Source organism: Melanaphis sacchari, unplaced genomic scaffold (assembly GCF_002803265.2).
Source record: "Melanaphis sacchari strain LSU unplaced genomic scaffold, SCAv2.0 Contig53_pilon_pilon, whole genome shotgun sequence".
Lineage (NCBI taxonomy): Eukaryota > Metazoa > Arthropoda > Insecta > Hemiptera > Aphididae > Melanaphis > Melanaphis sacchari.
The window spans coordinates 1,346,602-1,370,255 of record NW_020271371.1 but is presented as its reverse complement, the minus strand read 5'-3'; the positions used below and the strand labels follow the sequence as shown (position 1 = coordinate 1,370,255).

The 23,654-nt window shown below is 24.1% G+C and overlaps 4 protein-coding genes across 5 annotated transcripts; 2 read left to right on the top strand and 2 right to left on the bottom strand.

The window, feature by feature from the left end:
- Positions 1-2,599: 2,599 nt before the first annotated feature.
- Positions 2,600-5,137, bottom strand: LOC112599586. Its single transcript, XM_025346536.1, has 6 exons — positions 4,902-5,137; positions 4,711-4,798; positions 4,491-4,612; positions 3,251-3,289; positions 3,122-3,175; positions 2,600-3,067 (listed from the first exon to the last, which is right to left on the bottom strand). The coding sequence occupies exons 1-6, from the start codon at positions 4,951-4,953 to the stop codon at positions 2,994-2,996; spliced, it is 429 nt and encodes a 142-aa protein (XP_025202321.1). The 5' UTR covers positions 4,954-5,137; the 3' UTR covers positions 2,600-2,993.
- A 5,557-nt stretch (positions 5,138-10,694) lies between these two features.
- On the bottom strand, positions 10,695-16,840 carry LOC112599622 (TOM1-like protein 2). Of its 2 annotated transcripts, XM_025346601.1 has the most exons (12): positions 16,780-16,840; positions 15,312-15,481; positions 15,164-15,254; positions 14,907-15,097; positions 14,651-14,848; positions 13,983-14,107; positions 13,772-13,911; positions 12,695-12,815; positions 12,523-12,616; positions 12,335-12,361; positions 11,527-11,577; positions 10,695-11,070 (listed from the first exon to the last, which is right to left on the bottom strand). In XM_025346601.1, exons 1-12 carry the CDS (start codon positions 16,838-16,840, stop codon positions 10,897-10,899), a joined length of 1,443 nt encoding a protein of 480 aa, XP_025202386.1. In that variant the 3' UTR covers positions 10,695-10,896. The 2 variants fall into 2 exon arrangements, with proteins under 2 accessions (XP_025202386.1, XP_025202387.1); XM_025346602.1 differs by lacking the exon at positions 12,335-12,361 and having other exon boundaries at positions 10,696-11,070.
- A 472-nt stretch (positions 16,841-17,312) lies between these two features.
- LOC112599621 (protein FAM50 homolog) lies at positions 17,313-18,750 on the top strand. Its single transcript, XM_025346599.1, has 3 exons — positions 17,313-17,402; positions 17,469-18,587; positions 18,658-18,750. The coding sequence occupies exon 2, from the start codon at positions 17,527-17,529 to the stop codon at positions 18,565-18,567; it is 1,041 nt and encodes a 346-aa protein (XP_025202384.1). The 5' UTR covers positions 17,313-17,402; positions 17,469-17,526; the 3' UTR covers positions 18,568-18,587; positions 18,658-18,750.
- Positions 18,703-20,650, top strand: LOC112599620 (dolichyl-diphosphooligosaccharide--protein glycosyltransferase subunit 1). The gene has a single exon (XM_025346598.1). The coding sequence runs from the start codon at positions 18,729-18,731 to the stop codon at positions 20,538-20,540; it is 1,812 nt and encodes a 603-aa protein (XP_025202383.1). The 5' UTR covers positions 18,703-18,728; the 3' UTR covers positions 20,541-20,650.
- Positions 20,651-23,654: the final 3,004 nt, after the last annotated feature.

Sequence of the window (23,654 nt, the reverse complement as noted above, 5' to 3'; positions counted from 1 at the left end):
TTTAATAGTTTAAAAAAATGCTAGGATAGAAGTAATCGTCTTGAATGAATTTCATTTTTTCCTCAAAATTTTTTTTAAGTATAAGGATTATATTCTTTTTTCTTAAAACTTCCTTAAGTTAAACCAGTTTGAATCTTGAGTGTTTATACAAAAAAAGATTTAAGCAAAATTTAAATTTTTGTAAATAACTCAAAGAGAATCAAAATATTTCTAAGATTATACAATCTGTAGGAAATAACAATTGTTGAACTTGACTTGGTTAATCAAGCCTAAAAGTACAAATTATCCAAAAAAAATTAAAACTTCAATATAAATTATTTATTTATTGTAATATGTATTTACTTAGTTTGATTATTTATTACATTTTTTAATATTATTTTTCATATCAAAATTGAAAAAAAATATATATATTTTTTCTGTTATTAATAATTAAATTTTTGAATTTTTAAGTGGTTCAATGTTAAAGTTGAATAAAGTTCATCATTAACCTCTTGTTGGTTTTCGATAAATTACCTTGATTTATTAAAATGTATCTCATATGTGTTCTTGTGCAAATATAAAAATAAATATTCAGTACATTCTTGTTACAATTGTTTCAAGTGCTTAATTAAAAGGTTAAATCGACTACCAAATTATTTTGTCTGTGCCAATAAAGTCATCAAAATGAAATGTATGCTTTGTCTCAGATTGTCTTAGTTTTTTATTGCAATTGTTTCTTCATCTACTCTTTCACTTATAGAAATGACAGCTTTTCAAGAAAAATTTGTAATGGGGAATAATTAATATGTATATCAGTTTTATAATTTTATAAATAATGTAAATTATTTCATATTTTATAACAAAATATTGAAATATATTACTTAAAATTAAAATTGTAGCTTTTAAATTTATAATATGTACTATAGTTTATGCTTTTCAAAATATTGACAAATGTTAATTATTTCAACATCAAATACCACCTGTTAATTTTTTGTGTGTAGTATGCCTGTATGTGATAATATAATAATAGCCAATAGAAGTAGACAACTAATTAGTAGGTAGGTAATAAAAAAAAAAGTAGTCTATATTTTATTTAGTTAGCTGGTTAAATAAAAGGGCTGTCAATTAAAATTTAAAAATCCTCTAACATAAAAATGCATTTTAATAATAGTATGTGAATTTATAGCTACTCGTATTTAAAATCTTTAAATCATTTGTTTTATACGTATAACTTGAAGAAATACAATAAAAATTTACTAGTTACTAGAATAAACAAATAAGATTTTTTACTGTTTACTATATTATCTATAAGACAATATGAGCTGAATTAATTGCTCCTTAATATTAGATTCTTCTGTAATTCCACAAAAGTTGTTAATAATTTCATTAATTCCATCAAATGATAATACTTTTTATAACCATGAATCTATTAACATCGAATAATGTTGATACATGTAAAATATTTTCATTTTTTAAACATTTATTTCATTCATCATTAATAATTTGTCAAATATTGTACACAAAATTCATATTTTTTATATAATTTTATAGTATCGAAGTTCAATAATTTCATCATTTGATAATTTATTTGGCTTTTTTTTTGTTCAGATAATTATTTTTAAATAATAATTTAACATTCATCAATTAATAAGTTTATTTTTCCATTACTTCAGTAAAATATTTAGCTTGTTCATGAATTTCGTCAAAATGATCACACATATATTATAATCATATTAAATTAATTTAATGTTTTAAAATTTTAAATAATTATAATTTCTATGGAATAGTTGAAATTCTAGAGACGACGACTCCCGATTAACAGAGAATCAGTTAACTATCATCGACCATGCCTCATTCTTCAAGAATATACAAGTCTACTGTCACTATATAAAAACAAAATATAAAACTAAAAATAACATTAAATTACTATATATTCATTCAAATAAAGCATACTAATTTATAACATTTATCAGTAGTACATAAAACAATTATCGCATTTATTTATAAAATGTAATATAGCAATTTTTGATACCTATTTAATAAATATAATAATTATTACCAACAACTAAACAAAATATTTGATCAAACATTTTTTTAATTACAAATATCAGTAGCTAATAACAATTTATAAAAAAAATATTTATTAGTATACCAATTCAAATGAAATTTTAGTCTATAATATGAGACTTTAAATAAAAGTATTTTAAAAGCTCGGCAGTCTTTGCTTTTCATTAAAAAAATAATTGAATTGATACACAATTATTTCCTAGGAACTAATTGTTTGTTTTTACCTAAGCAAATAAATGTTGATCAGGTAAAATTCATAATTTACTGAAATAACAATTCTATTTTGTATGTTCCCCCTCATTTTTAATAATTTTCAAAAATAATTAATGGATTAATAAGGTAAAACTTGTTTTTAAACAGCTATTTTACTAAATGAGACAAAAAGCCAGTATTCATGATCGTTGGGAATTAATTATTATCTAATATTTTTACTAATAATAAAAAGTAATTTCAAACTTTAACAAACAATAAAATATTGGCTTAAGTCTCATAATATTCAAAATGATAAGGATTAAAAATAAAATGATTGCAATCAATTATTTTTTTTTTTTTTACACAAATTTCAGTCTTGTTCAGATAACTCACAACATAAATTTGTATAATAATGTGACAATAATAATAATAAAAAAATAATAATAATAATAACTATAAACAAACAACAGTTCATTATGAGGAAACAACAATTAGCTAAAATCAATACTTTTACAATAATAAAGTTGGTATTTTCATAACATTGAATTCTACTACTAGGTAATACTAATTAACTACTAGTTGCGATATTTTCCCTTCTGTCCCATTCAAAGTGATTAAAGACATAGATTCATTTCTACGATTTTGTACACAATAATGACTAATTATTCACGCAAGTGTTCATGTGTCTTCGATACATTGTGAGCTATGGGCGAGTCTGGTAAAATAATTTCTAAAATATTCACTATACCAAAAATTTATGGCACTGATTTAGTGATATTGTTGTATAAACGTTTGATCCAATATGTGTCTAAATCAAATGCTTGAAAACCTAAAAAAAAATCTGATAAAATCTACAATTTTAATTTTAAATAAGTTTTAATACCATTTAGAACTTCTGCAGTGTTTTCAGGTTTGAAATAAATTATTTTTTGTGAACCTAATAAAATGATAAAAAAAAAATATCACTTAATACAAATTTTATTTAATTAAAACCATCAGTAAATTAACATACTTTTGGATGATTCTTCATCTTCTATAACCGAGTGCCAAGCTGAAATTTAAAATTCTAGGGTTAAAATAGTAAATAAAGGAAAATACAAATAATATAAAGTGAAAGAATTAAATTATTTGATTATTTTTTAAATAAAATACATATATTTATCTAATATTTTATATCTTGAATATTATTAAGGGTTTTAATGGTTTTTTTTGTTTTATTTAGTCTTTGATTACAAACACAATATGTTATGTTAGGACCTGGCCATTGGATCAATAAAATTATATTAAACGTCACAAGTTTATCGATGATCGATGTGTTAAGAACCAATAAAAATGGGTAGTGTGCCAACCTTTTATATAGAAAACAATGTCTTATAAAATTATTTATTATCGTAATATACAAAATATGCAATTAACCAATGAATAAATATCAAGAAATAACACATTTCACTAAGAAATAATTTTAGTTTATAAATATTTCTAGGTATGTAATTACAATACTCAAATACAAAAATACAATATTATTTAATGTAGTTTGGTCAATAACCTACTGAAGAATAGGAAATTTTCCATTTGGCAAAAGACCTTGCTTTAGAGGTAAGCACAACCTAGGTACATGCGTCATGATAGTCTAGAAGCAATCATGTTTTTTTAAATAAAATTCAAGAAATTAGCTAATACACGTTAGGATGAAACTTATGATTGGAATGTCTTACTGATACATTTAAATAATCTAACTCTAAAATTAACTAGTGCAACCCACTGGGAAACCAAATTAAATGTAATACAAGCTATAAGATTTCAAGTTACTAAATATATTCAATTATTAAAAACCTCTCCAAATAATACATTTATAAGTTCTACTAGAATCAAAGTCGTACCAAAACAATAAGTATCATCAATAAGTTTTTAAAATTTTGTATTGCTTAATGTTAATCATATTTTTTTATTTAAAATTAATATTAGCAGCAAAGCGTAACAATCAAAGTCGTTAGGTTTTTTTTAAATAGTAAAATAGTTACAGTTCAACTTAACTTTAGTTAATTAATAATTAGATATCTAAACATCATTCTAAGATAGGGCTCAATAATTATTGTACATTTATTAAATATCATAAAAGGTAAATAGGGTTTTAACAAAAGTATTAAATATAAAATAGAAATTTAAGTTTAAATTTTTAAACATGAATTTATTTTAAATGATAATTTACTTATCAAGTTATAAACATTATTTGAAATATATAAAATACTTACAGTCATTGATATAATGTATAAGTTTTTCGTGTTGGGGACTTAAAACATCTTGAGGTGATGGAGGACACTTCTTTAAAGCCTTACGATGGCCATTAGAATGAAATACCGGCTTTGGTTCAGGACTTTAGGACATAATCAACAATTACATGTACAATCAACACATTTATATAATATTATGGTTTAAAATTTCTAAATAATAAATCAAGTGATAGATACATACGATGGTAGTTCTTCTTCTTCTTCTGTTCCATTGACTTTTTTTAAATTTTCTCTAAAAGAATCGAGTCGATCAAAACTGTGGCGAATGCCTGGAAAAAAATGTAAGCAAAAAATATTTTTAAATATCTAATTCATGTCTTGCGTTATAAATAGGTAACCTTCTAGGTCTTTTAAATAAAAAAATTAACGCACCTCTTCTAGTTTTCGCTGTCATGTATTTGCTAGGTGTTTTTACAGCATACATTTCGTCGTGTATGAATCGAACGTGTTACAAGTATTATCGATGAAATTTAAATAATAATTAAAGTTTAAAGTAACGAAAAAGAAATAAAAATAAAAATAAATTATTTGAATAACGAATTAAATGAAGTGTTTAAGAGTTAGGAACATGAAGTACGAAGTGTACGAACTACGAACACCCCCATTATAGATAGTCGGTGTCTCAATGAGAAAATTTTACATATTAACTAAGAAACGACATCTGATTAAAACATAAACGTTTATTATATTGAAGTTAGTAACAAATTATTTTATCATATGATTACGATTTAAAGAAGATAAGATGTTACCGCTTGTATACTCGTAAAACGTTACGTCATGACTATATAAATAAAATAGTAAATACCTATAGAAATAGAATATAGATCTATTTAGTCATGGTAAGTTGTTTAACTATTAAGAATACTTCAGCAGCAATTTTTATTTAGTAAACGTTTTTGCTGTTTGTTAGCTCTTACATAATACATAATACATTAATAATGAAAGTTGTAATTTAACTTATTTGCAACAAACCTCCAGAGATATAACCTATTTTAAAATATAATTTTTATACTTTTATTACCTGCCTATTTAATTGTAATATTTTTACATGGTAACAAAAATTACATATTTTTATAGCATTAATTTAAAATGTAAAAAAATTAAATCCTTTATACTTAAATTATTATTTTGATTGAATAATAATATTATTAATTTTTATATTAAAATGAAATTAATTTTATAAAATGAACGAATCAGAAAATATGTAATTATTTCGGGAATGAAAATTTTATTTTATGTATTAGATCAATAATTAATGTAATTTTCGTTTCACCAATGCTAATTTTGAAAACTTTACTATGATTATTGGAAATTAATTATTTTATTATAAAATAAAATAGGTACACAAAACCATAATTTGGTATTTACTATTTAATATACCTACTAACAAAATATTCATCTAATCTAATCTAACCTTGCTTGAATAAGTATTTTATTCTTATTTTTTAAGTTAATTTATAATAAAGATAGTTGTAAACATTTGGGCCCCCTTGGCCCATAAGATGCGTAAGAATATAACTGTAATGTAAAACTTATAATCACGATTCGAGAAAAATTCAGGTTTGGGTCCCCCTTCCCAAAACAAAATCCTAGGCCTGCCACTGGTTGTAAGTTTTGAAGTCTGTGACTAGAAGATTATTATGAAAAAACTGTTTTAAAGCTAAAATTTAAAGGTGAGTAAGTACCAGCTAGTAGGTACTGAGAAAATAGTATTGAATATTTAAGTATTATGTATTTATATTTATTTACACTTTGTTTGTATGTACGGGTTCTATCACAACAAACACATGTTTTTCAAAATGATGCTACTTTAGAGGTGATTGCAGTAAAGAAAATTTTATTTCATCAAAAAATGCAAAAACGTATGCAGGGGTTCGTAGCTTATGTTGATAGATTTTTGATTTTAAGTGACCCACAAGAAAAAATCACATGTTCTTAGGCCAGACCGCCAGGAGAACAAGAGACCACGGAATTTCCCCAAAAGCGCGAAATAAAACGTCCAGAGAATTTTTTGCGAAGAACTTCCATTGAGGTACAAGCTGTGTTTAATGTTGACCCAACTTGTAGAAATCACACTTTCCTAACAGACATGTCGACGTTGCAGTTCAGGAAAAAAATGGGTCAGGATTTTGGTGTAACACTTTGAATTCACAGTGGTCGTTTTGCCCGTTGTTCCCGAAAATATAAGGACCATTAATTTGTCTGAAATTATTTTCAGAACCTAAATTTTTTTACTATAAAAAAACTGCATACATTTCTATGCATTTGTGCTGACAAACTCTGTATAATATGTATTTATAATTTTTTTTTTTTTTTGTAATTTTGAAATTTATAACAATTAACAACTAAAATAATGTTAGATAAAATCATATTTTAATATATGTGGGTGTTTGCGGCGGAGCATGGCTCGACAAGCGCATACACAAAAAAAAATTGTGGGGGAGGGGTGTATATTTTCGTACATTATATATACATAACTCATATTACGATGACAATGCGGGCAATTAAATAAAACTAAACTAATAAATAGTAAAACTATTATTTCCTGAAAATTCGAGGGGGTTTGAACCCCTAGAGCCCCCTTTGTATACGCGCCTGTAGTTCGATTTGGTTGGTGCCAACCACTTTCTCTCAGCGAAAAAAATTGTGATACACTAAGATATTAAATGCTATAAAATCTTCTAGAATTATTGACAACATAGAACACTACAGTAATGTACCCATTTTGCCTATACTATACGCCGAATAAAACTGTGTTAGCATGAAGTATATATAAAACCATTTTAAATTATTAACATTTATATTTTAATTTTATCTATACCATACGGCATGCACCACATTTTTATTAGTATTTAAAACAATTAATAACATATTCTATAAATTTAATACATATATTACTATAATTTTAATTATAATAATAAACATAAATATAAACTGTTTATTATCAAAACTTAGTGTTAAATTTTATAGAACAATAAGCACTAAGAAGTCTAGAATAAAGATTCTAACTAACTTTCTAAAATTGTACTATTTTATATTTTTATGACATTTTCAGAAGTGGATAATGATTAAACAATTACTGTTACATCAGTAACTTATTTAACTTGTATAACATATAATAGGAATTATTCATATTCTGTTTTTAAGTTTTTTGAAAAACAGAAATATATTTAAACATGAATCATTATAAACTGTACGCCAAATAAAATAAAGCATTTATATAAAATTGTGTATATAATTAAATTAGAAAGTTTGTCAATTATTACTGTATCAACACTATGACTAAGGGGTACCAATGAAAAAATATGAAAATAAATTTAAGAATAATATTTAAATAAAACAAATTGTTGAAATTAATATGACTATTGCTATGATTTAGTTATTATTAAAAAATAAATTCAATAAATGGATATATATATATATATATTTTTATTTGAATATATGTGAAAAATCTTAACAATCCAAAACAAGGTTTTTTATAAGTTATTCTTACACCAACTTAAAAACATCAAAAATACATTTGTACAATTATTTTTATACTTTTTTATAACAAATTCAAATTTTAATAAAATTGTATATTTTCAAGAAAAGTAACAATTTAAGTTACATGTTTAATTGAAGATTATTCAAAAAATATTATTTAAGAATATAATTTTACTTATTATTATTTAATACATATTATAGAGAAATTTATAAATGTTGGCATAGATTAATTTTGAGCTGTTTATCTCACAAACCAGCTATTCACATCAATCTATGGCATTAACTTATAAGTTAATAACAGACAAATTATTATTAATATCAATATATTGTAATATAACTACCATAATATAATATACATTAATGAATAATAATTGTGAATGTGACTTGTGTTGTAGTAAATGTCGAGTATGCCTTTTCAATTGTCATTGAGTTAATTACTATTATGAATGTGTTAAATTTGAATTTGATACAAACTATGAAAATGATTTCTACTGAAGATGGTTTAAATTTTTAGTAATCAAGGTTACCAAAAACATATTTAATTATAGTACTGAAATTTTAACATAAATATGTATTCCTTTTTCCAATTATGATTGTGTCATTTGTTAAAATATATTTTATACATTTTTACACATTTCTTCATTAAGATTGCTCTTTTCAGTTTTTGAACAATTTAAGTTTTACTTGTTGTATAGAAGTAAAAAAAACACTGTTTATTTTACCTTTTTTAACATGTATAATTTTAAAAACAATGTGATTGTCACTAAAATATTGTTAACTTAACATTTTTTTATTGTTGATATTGTTCTAAAACTGCTAGAATGAGTTATCACTTTTTTCTACATGGATTATTTTTAATTAGTAGTATGACATATTAAGATAAGCATGGTTTAAGATATTATTTTAAATTACGATGGTAACTATTAACCAATAGTAAGCCTATCAAAACTAGAAATCTAAGGTATCTCTACTCTTTAGTCTTTGTGTATAAAGTATAAATTTTAGACTAGTCTTTGCTAATATTTACTATTTAGTTATTCATAACAGTTTAATAACTTAAATTTATCATATCAAGTATAACTAATTACACGAAGACCATATTTTGGTGTTGTGAAAACTCAAATATTGTATTCTAAATATTTACTTCCAGTTAATAGTTATTCATTATCTATCATCCACTATTCAAAACTTATGTATTATAAAATGTGATTCAATAAATACTAATATAATATCATCATTCTCATTCATTTTGTATAAGACTGAAGACTATATATACATAAATATATTAATCAATTAATGAATACATAATGCATTAATATAAAATATGCTATTTATGTTTATAATCAATAAAAACTAAAATATTAAATTTATAAGGTCACAAGGACTTAAAAAATCAAAAAAAAAAAAAAACCTTCCAATAGAAAAGTGACAATGAATGCGACTTTAATCAAAACATTTATTAATAATTTAAATAAATTATTAACATGCATGGCAGCCAATAGGATTTATTATAAACAAAAACCATAATATAAGATTATTCATTCATTTTTTATATTATTTATGGTTCAATTTAATTATAATGATAAATATTACTTTGCATTCCACACAATTATAACATTTTATAAACTTAGATTTGAAAACAATTATTTTGTAATTTTTACTGTTGATTAATGGATTAACATCTAATGTAATAATGTCATTGAATTCTCTAAATAAGAATTCATGGCATATTACAATAAAAATATGGAGTATAATATTACAAACAAAAAAATTGATATTTTTATACTCAAGAGTTAAGATAGTTTGAACTATCCTCAAGTACAAATTTTAATTAATTCAATGTTCTCAAAAATTAAACATTTAAAACAAAAGACCCAAAGTATTTGTACATATTTATACAATCACGGTGGCACAGTGAACACGATAAAATAATTATATTATTTATAGCATATTTATTAAATTAATATTTAAATTATAATTAGTTCCAAAATAAATTAATAACCCCATATCAATAGTGTATATGGTGCAACACAATACTTAATATACTATAAGTATAATATAAAATGACTTATACATTTTAAACAAATAAAACGTTTAAACTAAAAAGTGCTTACAAGTGGTACATGGGTAACTAGTAAATGTTTAAAAATAAAATAAAATCAACAACAAATACATCTTTAAATAAATAACAATTGGAATTCATAGGTATATAAAGATAAAAGAGGTTATTTTTAATAAAGAAAATGTAAATATTTCAACAAATAACAACATACAACCAAATAAGAATTTTAAAATATTTTAGCTCAATAATAACTGTTGCTTACAAAGCTTAAAGAAAAAATTATTCATAGCATAGAAACTAAACTTATTATTTATTATAATTTTATGACAATGATAATAATTTAAAAAAATTAACCTATTGGAATAATTCATGCAATGTTAAAACAATATTGTCAAACTGATCACTTATATTAAATAGTGGAATAAGATTGTATACATGATTGTAGTTAAAAATTAAAAAAAAAAAGTAATTGCATATCATAAATAAATTAACATCATTCCTAATATTTTGATTTACAGAAGAAATTGAAAAAAACAAATACAGTTTCAATTTTTTCTGGATATTGTATTTATACATTCCAATTGAAATATATTAGCTGATAAAATATGTTTAGTAATCCACGAAGAACAATATTATTGAATGAATATCTATATAATCTTTAAAATATGTGATTATTTTAAAAATAATGATTGAACAATTGATTTGGATAACGGACTACAAAATATTATGGTTTCTCTTAATTTAGAATAAACGCAATAATATGGATTAATACCTTAACAAATTTATGATTAATATTCAATTACTGACTAGGAAATTAAATATTTACAAAGCAAACATTGTATCGCCTTGTTTTTCTTTGTTACGTCTTGATTCATTTCCATTGCTTCCTGTGGGTAAATTTTCAGCAGCTGCTGCTCTTTCAGCAAGGAATCTCTCAAATTCACTGCTTGATAAAGATTCTTCAACTTCATTTCCAATTTTTGTAGAACTTCCTGGCTAAAAATTTTTAGAGAAAAAAGTAGTCATTAAAAGAAATAATAAATGATATTAAATACATACATTGATATTAGATGAGAAAATTATTAGTTTTTTTTTTCATTAAATTGATAACCCATTGGACTAATATAAAAATAATTTTAATATCTTTAAGAAACAAAAGTACAGGACAGTTATATTTAAGGCAAAATCAAACAATTAAAAAAGAATTATAATATATATTTATGAAAAATATTAAACACAAATTATACTTAAATAAATAAACTCAAGAATTCACTCTATTTCAGTAAATTAAAATTAAAATTATTAAGTACAAATAACTGCACAATAAGAAATTATGATCAATACTTTATCAAATAAAATTTGCATTTTTCAAATTACCAAACATTATATTATAAAATGTATTTAAAAATGTAATACTAATATATATTTTTTATTATATACACATTAACTTACATTTTCGCTGAGCCAAGCTGCTATTTCATCAAAATCCTGTTCACTATGCATCTGAAATATTAAAAACATATTTTTATAATAAAATAAACATACCTAATATTTATGAAATTAATTGTTAGAAATAATTAACTAGGTATAATATTTTACAAATAATAAACAGTTAAAAAAAAAGCTTTATTTAATTGTTGTATAAAGTTGTTTAAAAAATATAAATATAAATAAAATCGAAAAAATGTATGTAATATTTTTTTTTTAATGGATATATACAATATGAAACAATAAAGTGTATTAACTATAAATTATTTATAATTGATTGTTAATTAGTAGATGCACAAATTATTTAATTAGAAGCATAATTTTTAGACGAGTGCTCAAATTTTTTTTTTAGAAAACATAATTATTATATATAGTTTTTATTTATAAGAGTATAATTAATTTCATAAACTATATTAAAATAATAAAAAATTTTGGGGAAAATTTTTTATTTGATAACAACTTTAATTATCATTGATCAAATTTATATATTATTGTTGCATTCATAATATTTGGTGTTTGTTAATTAGAACTGAAAAATACAAATTGAACTAAAAATTGATAAAAAATTATCAACATGCATTTAATTAATATTATAAGTATAGATACAAAAACATATGATGCATAACCTTAAAATAATAATAAATAATTGTTTTAATTTTTGCATTACATGTAAATTGAGATAGTCAGACAAAATTACTTATATATGTCAAGCATGTAATGTTAAAAATTATTATCAGGATTTAATTTCATGTTATAAACAATATACTCTTACCCTGATGACATCTTCATGAGCACAATCCTAAGGTCAGAACCCACACAAGTATTACAAACATAATAATAATTGCTTTATACAAACGTGATTTAAATTATAAAGAATATACAATCTATTAATTGTATATTAAAAAAATATAAAATGGATTATATTAATATGATACAAAGAAATTTCAGATAAATACTTACATCTTTTGTTGTCACGTTTTGTGATCGAGCTTGAGTCAAAGAAGCTAAACTGTTGACTTGATCTGGCTTTAAATTGGCATCATAACTACTTCCTCTAAATATTTTTTAATATTACTTTAATTTCTATACCCAGAAATAAAATATTAGCATTATCTTGAAATATTGTTATTACCCAACTTTTGTGTTTTCATATGATACTGATCGAGATTGAGCAAACATATCAAAGTCATCTGTATGAATACTAGTCAGCAAATCTGCAGGCGGCTTTTGTTTAGGCTTTTCATTATCAATACCTAAGATTAGTTAATAAGAATAAAAATAATTTAAAGTCAATACAAATTAATAATTTATATTTTATATTAAGGAAATAACAAAAAAGTTAACTTGTTGCGCAGGAGCATGCGCAAACTCCAAAAGTAGGTAGTGCCCATATATATAATACTATTAGACTTTTTTTAAGTTTAATGTGCTTATAATATATATATTATATAATGATACAAGTTGCACACTACCGTACATCATTTCTGATAGAGTAGTCTTGGTGGGTTAACAATAAAATTAAAATATAATCAAAAAGGAAAAATAAATGAAAAATTATATAATCAATAATAGATGATCACAAGTTTTACTTTGTAAATTGAACAATTGGTTTCTCAATACACAATTACAATTAACTCATAATAATTTTTAATATATGATACTAGTCACTACACGTCTTCACGTTAAACTACATACAGACTTTCAATAATAAAGTGTACCACAGTAAATTATCATGTTTTCATTTTTACTATAAAACTATAATCTAAAATTGATTTTGGTAAACAAGGGATATTAATTACAATTATTATTAATACATGAGAAATTTGATTGAGACATTAGGCACTTCAGCCCATGAAATTCACAGGACATGCCTGGGCACATCGTCCACGCCTATGTTGTGGCGTTATTATTAGAAGTTAAAAAAAATAACTATCAGAGTAATAAAATATGTAACACTTAAATATTCAATCCATTAAACTTTTTTTAACAAAATTCCACCCAATTAGTCTCGTTAGTTATAGCAACATTGCCTATTATAATGTTATAGAATCTATGCCTTTATTTGTTGCCACTGAATTAAAGACACTTTTATTATGTAACTGACTATAGAAAAATGATGAATATATTAGAATAAAATATTAGTAATAACTAATATAAGGATTTAATCTTTATGGACTTATGGTGATTTATTAAAAATTGGTATAATTACTTAATTTTGAAAATTGATTTGAAGTTGTGGCAATTGGCTCATCAATAAAACCTTGAAGCAAATCAGTTGTTTTTATAGAAGGACCATCTACAGAAGTAGTATTACATCTTGCTTCTCTATTCTTTTCATATCTGCTATATCTGTTTTAAAAAACATAAACTTATAAATATATGTTATGATTTTTGAAATATTGAGTTATGTTAAAGCTAACCTTAGAAAAAGATTATTTAAATCATCATTGACTAATAATAGCTGTTCAGTAAGTTCACCATCTGATAATTTAGCCAGGAGTTCAACAATTCTTTCTTGCATTGCTTTACATGTGGTATACAAGTCCTAAAAATATAGTATTTTTATAAAATTTTATTTTTGTTTTATAATCATATTAAAAATTAAGTAAATAAACATTTAATATATATAAACAATTAATTATTTTTATTGATAATACTATTATTTAAAATAATACATATTATCAAGAATATGATACACCAGCTTAAGTTTTTCAGTCTAACAAACATTCAACACAATAAAATATAATTAAGTAGCTCCAATTTTATATCGTTGAATATTATATTTTGAGAAATTTGACCAATTATCAAACATAAAGGCAAGAACATATGTTCTGTTTTTGATTTTTTTTTCATGACATTTTAACATTTAAGGGAATTCCAAGTAAATAAAATATTTCAAAAACCAGCGTCACAAAAACATAGATAATGAAACATTTCACTCTAGTACTAAGAGACAACAACACAAAACTAAAACTGCTGAATGCAAATATGCTGTTTTCAAGATGGAGACCACATGTTCAAGTTGTGACATCCTCTTAATACAAATATTTTTAATGATTGTATGTATGTTAATTGTTAAGCTACTTACAGTTAAAAGTTGAACATCTGATTCCTCTTCTTTTCCTGGTACTAATTCTGAGAGCATTTCATTTAACACTGTCATATTTCCACGAACTAACTCCAAATCAGAATTCAGTTTATGAAGTTGATCAGGTCTGTTTGAACGACTATTAGTTTGATCACTAGAATGTGAACCAACTACTGGTTTAGGCTCTTCAGAAAAACTCTATAAAAAAGTATAATAAAAATAATAAACATTTAATTTTTATCTGTGCAAGACTTACTTTATGTGGTGTATGTATTGGGGCCATAGTATCAAGATTTGTCATAGGAAATTCAATTCCTTTTTGACGAAGTTCTCTATATACATGGTAAACTCCTTGTAAATCAGTTTGATTACGAAATGCATCTGCCCAACTTTGAATAAGACTTAAAACTTTTTCTTGAACAATGGTTGGTGGATCATTTTTTGGACCTAAATTAGACCACATGTTATGAAAATAAATAATTTACAAAAACAGTATTTAAATTGTTTACTTACCAATTAGTTTAATTAAATCTTGAGAAAATTCTTTGTTGCAAACTAAAATGTGGAATCGTTTACCACAATTTTTTACACATGTTTCCAAAACCTATAATTAATGAAATAATGTAAATAATCATAATCTTTTATTAATTACAATACTTACTGTTAAGGTATACATAATTATTTTATGATTTTTGCCTGCATTTTGAAGCAATCTTTTACGAATTGCTTTAACTGCATCTTTAGGGCCTTCTTCTGTATCATTAATCATATCACAAATTTCCATATTAAGCGACCAGTTTTCAGAAGCCAAGCCCCCATCAGTTGCTAATTCTATTGATAAACATTCAATATAATATTATAATTTATAATAAGTAGTTTAATGATATTCATACAAAATGTATAGATTATTTTAAAATAAAATGTTATAAAAAAAAGATTATAAAAATTATGTTTTTCTTGATTTTTTTGTCCTAAAAGAAGTAGGTATAATATATATAAAAAGGTTTAAACAATATCAACAGTCAATTAAGACAAAGTTATACCCGTATCTATTGTCTTTGTCTTATTAAATGCATAACATGGCAATTTTAACATTCAGAAAAATTGATGTTACTTAGTTAATTTAAATGTTAGAATAAATTTGCTTATTATCAAACTTTAAATAAAAATATAATCTGACAAACCTGATAAATTATTTTGTTCTTAAATACTTTATTTTTTAATCTAGTAATGGGTATTTTAAAAATTTTTTAAATTAAGCATTAATAAAATAGAGACAATATATGAGGGTAAAACGTTTTTTTAAAGAAAATCCCTATTTTACGGACTATTTATGGTAATGAGTAAAAATGATCAAAAGATAACATCAGATAAAAAATTAAATAGTAAATAACAATTATGTTTTAACTTTAAAAGTTAACAAGGAAAAAAATAATAGTTAATTTCAACATTAAGTATACCAAATTTCAATTTTTAAATGTTATTGCCAATAGCAGCAAATTAAATCAAGATTATTGTAGTATTACGATAGTAATTTTCATAATTTTTGATATTCTAATTTGATAGTTAACTATAAAATGATATAGCTATGTAATATTTAAGTAAATATACATTTGGTATTTTATCCCTAGATTTGTTATTAATTAGTAATTACACATACTAAAATGAGTGTATAAATAAACTAATCAGCTATTGTTATTATTTAGGTAAGTTGCATATTAGTAACATTTATATTTCTTCATATTAACAACAATGTGCAAGTTAAGTAAAAATTTAAAAACATAAGAACCACAGATGATTTATATTGTTGCTGTTCTCAATGCAATAAGAGAAGGATATGAATATAAAATTGTTAATATTTATTTTTATTTTGCTAAACCATTAATAATATGCAAATACTCCCAAAATATTCAAAATACAATTATATTAATAATATTCTACACACTCATAATTAGTTATAATGTACTTTTAAATATTATTTTGAAAAGATCTCAAAGATGGCACTATAAGCCACTAAAAACTTTAAGTATACATTTAATGTAGGTGTAACGGTGAAAATTGTCTTTAAAATAAAGTTATTTGAAAAGATCAATATGGTTAAAGCACTGTGAATTAAAACAGAAACTCACCAATTTTTTCACCCACAGGAGTTGAAAAAGGATTCAACGATACACCAAATATTGTAGCCATTCTTTTTTTATATTACGTATACTTTTAGCAAAGTAAATAACATAAAAAACAATAACAAGTATTTTAATGCAACTAATGCTCAATAAATCCAATTTATAATAATTCAGATTATAGTTGATAGTCAATAGCCAATAGATATGGTACTATGGTGTAGACTATAAGTATAGAATATAGATAAACATTAACAAATGTTGTTCAACAAAAACAAAATGTTACGTAATTAGAATTGGTTCTCAAAATATATGTTATTTTCATTTAATAATAAGTGACAACAGCAATGTTCCTAACATCAGTACTTAAACCGGTGAATCAACGGCGTCAACGACAAGAACGTTACTCGTTAGTAACTTCAAATCTAATGACGTTCTCAGATTCGGCATTTTGACAAATGGCAATCTGTAATATTTCTGTTTGTTATTGACTGTAATTCATAATTTTATGCGTGTGTCATTTTTTACACTTAAATCTGAATAAATATTTGATATATAATGTATTGATAAATAATGATTTTTGTTTAATGTTAAGCAGTATAACAATTGGGTTCAAACTACTCGTTTTACATGTAAGTAGTAATATTTTTGTTTCAATTATTTAATTTTAAAGTTTAAGGTTGTTTTGTTGTTGTTAGTTGTCAACATTACGTGTTAAATTTTAAACGCTAAAAAAAAAAAAAAAAGATCTTCAAAATGGCACATTATAAAGGAGCAGCTAGTGAAGCTGGCCGCGCTATGCAATTGATGAAGAAACGGGAGCTTGCTCAAGCTGAAATTGAGTTGCGTAAGAAAAAAATTGAAGAAGAAATGAAACTGTCTAATATTGAAAATAAATTTGCCAAACATTATGACTCGTTGGAGGCTCAACTCAAGAGCTCAACTATTGGTTTGGTGACTCTTGATGAAATGAAAGCTAAACAAGAGACAGTTGTCCAAGAAAGAGCTAAAAGATTAGTACAAAAAGAAAAAGAAGTGGAATTTGAAAGGCAAAGACAATTGGAGGCAAAATTAGAGGAAAAAAGAAGACAGCAACGTAAGATTAAAGCATTGTCATTTATTGAAGATATGCCTGAAGAAAGTGAAATAGAAGAGAATGTAGAAGAGGCTGAAGAAGAATCTACTTTTCAACCTTTACCTAAAAAAATTAAAAAAAACCCTGATGTTGATACTAGTTTTTTACCAGATCGTGATAGAGAATCTGAAGAAAATTGTTTACGAGAAGCATTAAGACAAGAATGGACTGATAAACAAAAATGCTTAAAAGAAGAAGAAATTAGTATTACGTTTAGTTACTGGGATGGATCAGGACATAGACGTACAATTGTTATGAAAAAAGGTAATACAATTTATCAATTTTTACAAAAAGCGCTTGAACAGTTACGTCGGGAATTTGGAGAGCTTAAAACTATAATGGCTGACCAATTAATGTACGTTAAAGAAGATCTGATATTACCACACCATTATTCGTTTTATGATTTTATTGTTGCTAAGGCAAGAGGTAAAAGTGGTCCTCTATTCACTTTTGGTGTACATGATGATATTCGAATGGTTAGTGATGCTAGTTTAGAGAAAGAAGACTCACATGCTGGCAAAGTATTGTTAAGAAATTGGTATGAAAGGAACAAACATATTTTTCCTGCAAGTCGATGGGAACCATTTGACCCTTTAAAAACATTTGCCAAATATACAATTAAAGACAAGACACAAAAACATGAAGCAACACAAAAAAATTAAAAATTGAATTAAAATAAATTGTAATATAAAATATGTAAATACAAAAATTAACCAGTTTTATCAAATGGCTTCTTTGTTTTGATGTTTCAGGTATTAAAATCCAAATAAAATACAAACACAAGATTTTTGCAACTAGAAAATTTGGTCTCAGGTTTGTAAAAATGATTTTGCCCCACTTATTTTTAGTGGTGATTACTATTTCTGCTACTTTTTCAATTGAAGTGAATCCTAAAATATTTATAAATAATGCTGAATGCTTAGTAGATTTAAGCACCCAATTAGTTAAAGGAGAATGTCGTCTATCTTTAGAAAATAATGATGACAAACCAGTAAACTCTGTTTTGTATGCATTTGAACCTTCTATTAAAAGCCGTGTTTCATTCATTTCTGCTCATCAAGTATTTGAATCTAATCGCTTGAGTTTAAATGTTAAACCAGTGACATTATCTGGACATGAAGATAAACAGTTTTATCAAATTGATTTTAATGCATCTCGGCCATTGCGATCAAAAGGTCGAGCACCACTTGTAATTGAATATGTTTTAATTAATGCTTTATTTCCCCATCCTGAAGAAATAACTCAAAAAGATAGACAATTGATGATGTTTTATGGAAATGCGTACTTTTATTCACCATACAAAAGTCTTAAGTCTTCTGTTAAATTTCAAACTGGAACAAGACGGATAGAAGATTATACTAATATCAATCCAGTATCATTGAGCTCTGGAGATATTGTTTATGGACCCTTTGGTTCATTAGAACCATTTGCATACTCTCAAATTAGTTTACATTATGATAATAACACTCCATTTTTAAAAGCTACAAAATTAACTAGAACTATTGAAGTATCCCATTGGGGAAATGTTGCTGTTACTGAAGTCATTGACCTTGTTCATCATGGTGCTAAATTAAAAGGTTCATTTTCTCGTTATGATTACCAACGTGAAACTAATAGTGGTATATCCAGTGTAAAATCATTCAAAATGTACCTTCCAGCTTCAGCAACTAGCGTTTATTATAGAGATGTCATTGGCAACATATCTACATCAAATCAAAGAACACTTTTAGACTCTGTTGAGTTGGATATTCGACCAAGATTCCCTTTATTTGGTGGTTGGAAAACTCATTATACAATCGGTTATAATGTACCAGCTTACGAATATCTATACAACAGTGGTGAAGATTATTTTTTAAAAATGCGTTTAATTGATCATTTATATGATAATATGATAATCGAAGATGTAACAGTACGCATTATTCTTCCTGAAGGATCAACAGACTTAGATCTAAAAACAACTCATCAAATTGTACGTTTACCAGATAACTTGCATTATACGTACTTGGATACCATAGGCAGGCCAACTATACAATTACAAATGTCAAATGTTGTTGAAAGTCACATTAGTGATTTCGAACTAAAATACAAATTCCCAAAATTCTTTATGTTCCATGAACCATTGATTGTAATTGTTGCTATTTATATTTTGTTTTTGACTGTAATTATTTGGGTTCGGTTGGACTTTTCAATAGCCAAGGATGGACAAAGTGAAACACGCCAACGTATAACTGGAATAATTAGTGCAATTATGCATCATTTTGAACGAAGAGCTTCTGTTTATAGTTCTTGGGATGAGGCTTTGAATAAATTAAAACATTCCAAAGACATTGGTGCATATAATACTACATCAAAACAAATTCAAGCTGATTATAAAAATGAATCGTCTAGCATCAATGAATTAGCTACCAAGTTAAAAACTGAATCTTCAGAACTATCGGACAAATTTAATGAAGTTCAAAAGGCAGAAAAAAATTTAAAAGAACTTTTTGGACAGACACAGTCTTTATATATTGATAAACTTATAACGGGTAAGGTTGGAAGAAATCAGTTCGTTGACTTTGATAGTGGTCTTAAACGAAAAAAAGATGAATGCCAAGAAAAAATCAATCAGTTATTAAAATCATTGAATTATTAAAGTCGTGTTTATGCATATTTCAACCCATTTTCGTCATGATAAAATATTGTCTTTTCATAAATTTCTAAAAACCTGATTTATGTTACTATAAAATAAATTATAAATCACTGTCAAAAATGCGTATTATATTTTTCGCTGCACTTTTGTTTGTAATTTTTATTGGTCTTAAAATTATATCTACTTAAATAAAAAATGAACACATTTTATTTAACTACATTAAAGTAAATTTGAATTATAAAATATATGCAGTAATAATGTAATATATATTTATATTTAAGTACAAATCTAATTTTGGAATTTACATTTTAATTACTTTTTTTTTATATCTGGATTAATATTGTTTGGAATTATTAACTAAATTCCTTTGCATCTAGGTATATATTTATATTAAATAAATATGGTTTTGTTTAAGAAATTATAATTTTTAACATTAATTAAATTAAAGAGTAATAAGTAGGTATATTTTCTGTTGACTGATTATTTGCTTATATTTTGTTAAATCATTTTAAAATCATAAATGAGATGATAAAATAAGTTATATATTAGTAAATAAAATTATATCCAACACATTAAGTATGTAAACATTTGCATAAATACTAAACTAAAACTAAGATTATTCAACTTGTAGTTCTTTTAGTTATCATTAAAATCATGAGTGTTTTTGACTTTTTTTTTTTTTTATTACATGCATTTTCCTATTTTTTATCCTTTAAATAAATATCTATCCACCTTCAAAATTGAATAAATTGGAGCTACAAAAAAAAAAAAAAAATGTTAGACCTACACATCTATTGATTTTTCTTAATTTAATACAATCTATTTAGAATAAAAAAACATTTTTGTATAAAAAAATTAATGCACACTTGTTGCATTCATAATACTATAATAACATAGCACTTATGGTCAGAAATTTGGTAAAAATATTATTTATGAATGAAGGGATAGAGGGTAATAAATTAAATTTCCTTAATACTATAGAAAAATAGTATTGGTTCACTCAAAGATACATTATAATAATTTCATTATTGATAAATGATTTAGTTTATTAATTATTTTTATCTTTTTGGAGAATAAGTATTCAAATTCATGAAAATTTAGAAATTACTTATATATATTACTTATATTACTTGTATATCAAAATTTTAATTACTATATTGGTGCCAAAAAATAGAAGTTCAATTTCTGATTGCTATTGTTATAGTGATTTATGGTAAGATTTTCTACGTTTTTAAAGTATGCTAGTTTTCATGATTTGAGAGTGAGATGTTAATAAAAACTACATAAAATTATTGATTTTATAGTATAGTTTAAAAGGTGGAAAATCAGGAATTTTTTTCAATTGAATTAGGTATACAACAATGTGTAGTTATATAAGTTAAGCCGAATATTGAGGATACTAAAGATCTTATAAGCCAAGAGATCCGATACCAATAGGAATTTTTATTTGTAAATTACATGTTATTTTAATTGTGTAATTAATGTAATATAGATACTTAAAAATAAAGTTATTTTATTAATATCATGCACCATCTTTTGATTGTCATAATGTCAATTTTAAGTAGATATTTTTTTATTTTTTTATCCTACCTACTTAAAATGTTTGTTATTTATTAGAACTTTAATACATCCGATTATAATATTAGGGTTTCCGATACAACGATAAATATTCATTATTTCTCAAGCAGAAAATTATGCTTTTTTCACCTCCGAGAATAAAACTTTCTTTGAATTATCTTTTAATAATTTGTAATTAAAATACAGTAAAGCGTTGATAGTCCGGATGAATTTCAGACAGAGCATCGTCCAGATTACTGGAGGGTTTATAATATTACCTACTCAAATGACCAAGATTTTTCATTTTCCACCTTTATATTTATTGTACACTAAATTATAAAAATAATAATTAACTTAAACATAAAGAATTACAGCGAAAAAATATTTATAATAGGTAATAGAATTTAAATATACTAATTAGTAGTCAGTCATTTTTTTTTTTTCTAAATAATAATAATCATAATTCCAAACAAACTATGTACAAATAGATTTATACCGTCTAGATTACGTTCAACATGTTATAGGGGGTCCGGACTATTGGGCTCTACTGTATATCTAAATTATACAAGTATACCAAATAAAATTTAATAAACAAAACAAGATAAATTAAATACGTGTACAAAATACGATTAATAAATTTACCGCCCAAAGCCTACAAAACTTACTGTAATACCATGTGTTCTCAAAATTTGTATATCAATTATCAAGAATAAAATTATAAACAATAAATTACTAATCAATTATTATTTATAAATATTAAATAATTATTAAAATCTAATAGCATGGATTTCGGAAGTTCCTAAACTTCCAATATTTGGTGATAGGTCGCAAACATAAATTTGTAAACTAAATTATAAATCTTTGTTATTAACATATTTTGGAACGTATTATATATTTTTATATGTAACCTCTTTCACTTCTCAAGTTATCATTGCAAATATATGTGTACACAGCTTGACTGGTTTTAAATAGGAAATAAATACTTTTACTCATTTCATATTGTGTTGATTCAATTACTAAATAAATATTTTATATTAATTGAACTTAGAATTAGCACATTTTACTTATACTTTACAGGCATCATATAACAAATAAATAAATAATTTAACTAATACATATATTTAATAGTCATTAAAGTAAATAAAATGAAAATAATACCTTAATAAGACAAAATAATTGTAAAATAAATGAATAGTAATATAAATTCATAATTTTGATTAGTGAGCATTGATCACAGGCCACAGCACAGCACAGTCAACAATGTCCACAAATCGATCAATGAATCTATAATATGACAAAATTCAGCATTTAGACATATTATATAACAGGAATGGCTAGCAAGAAGAGGCTTTGCGAGTCGTTCAATATAATAATAAACAGGGTTCGGATTTGAAGACAATATAATCAATAAAAAAGCATTTAACATGTGAAAAAAGGCATTTCATTTTTCATTTATATAAAAAAGAAATTAAAAAATCTTTATCAACTTTATTATGCTATACAAACTCAAAGTTAGACGTTTGTACTGTTTGTAGTGTTTGTACCACAAATGTTCACAAA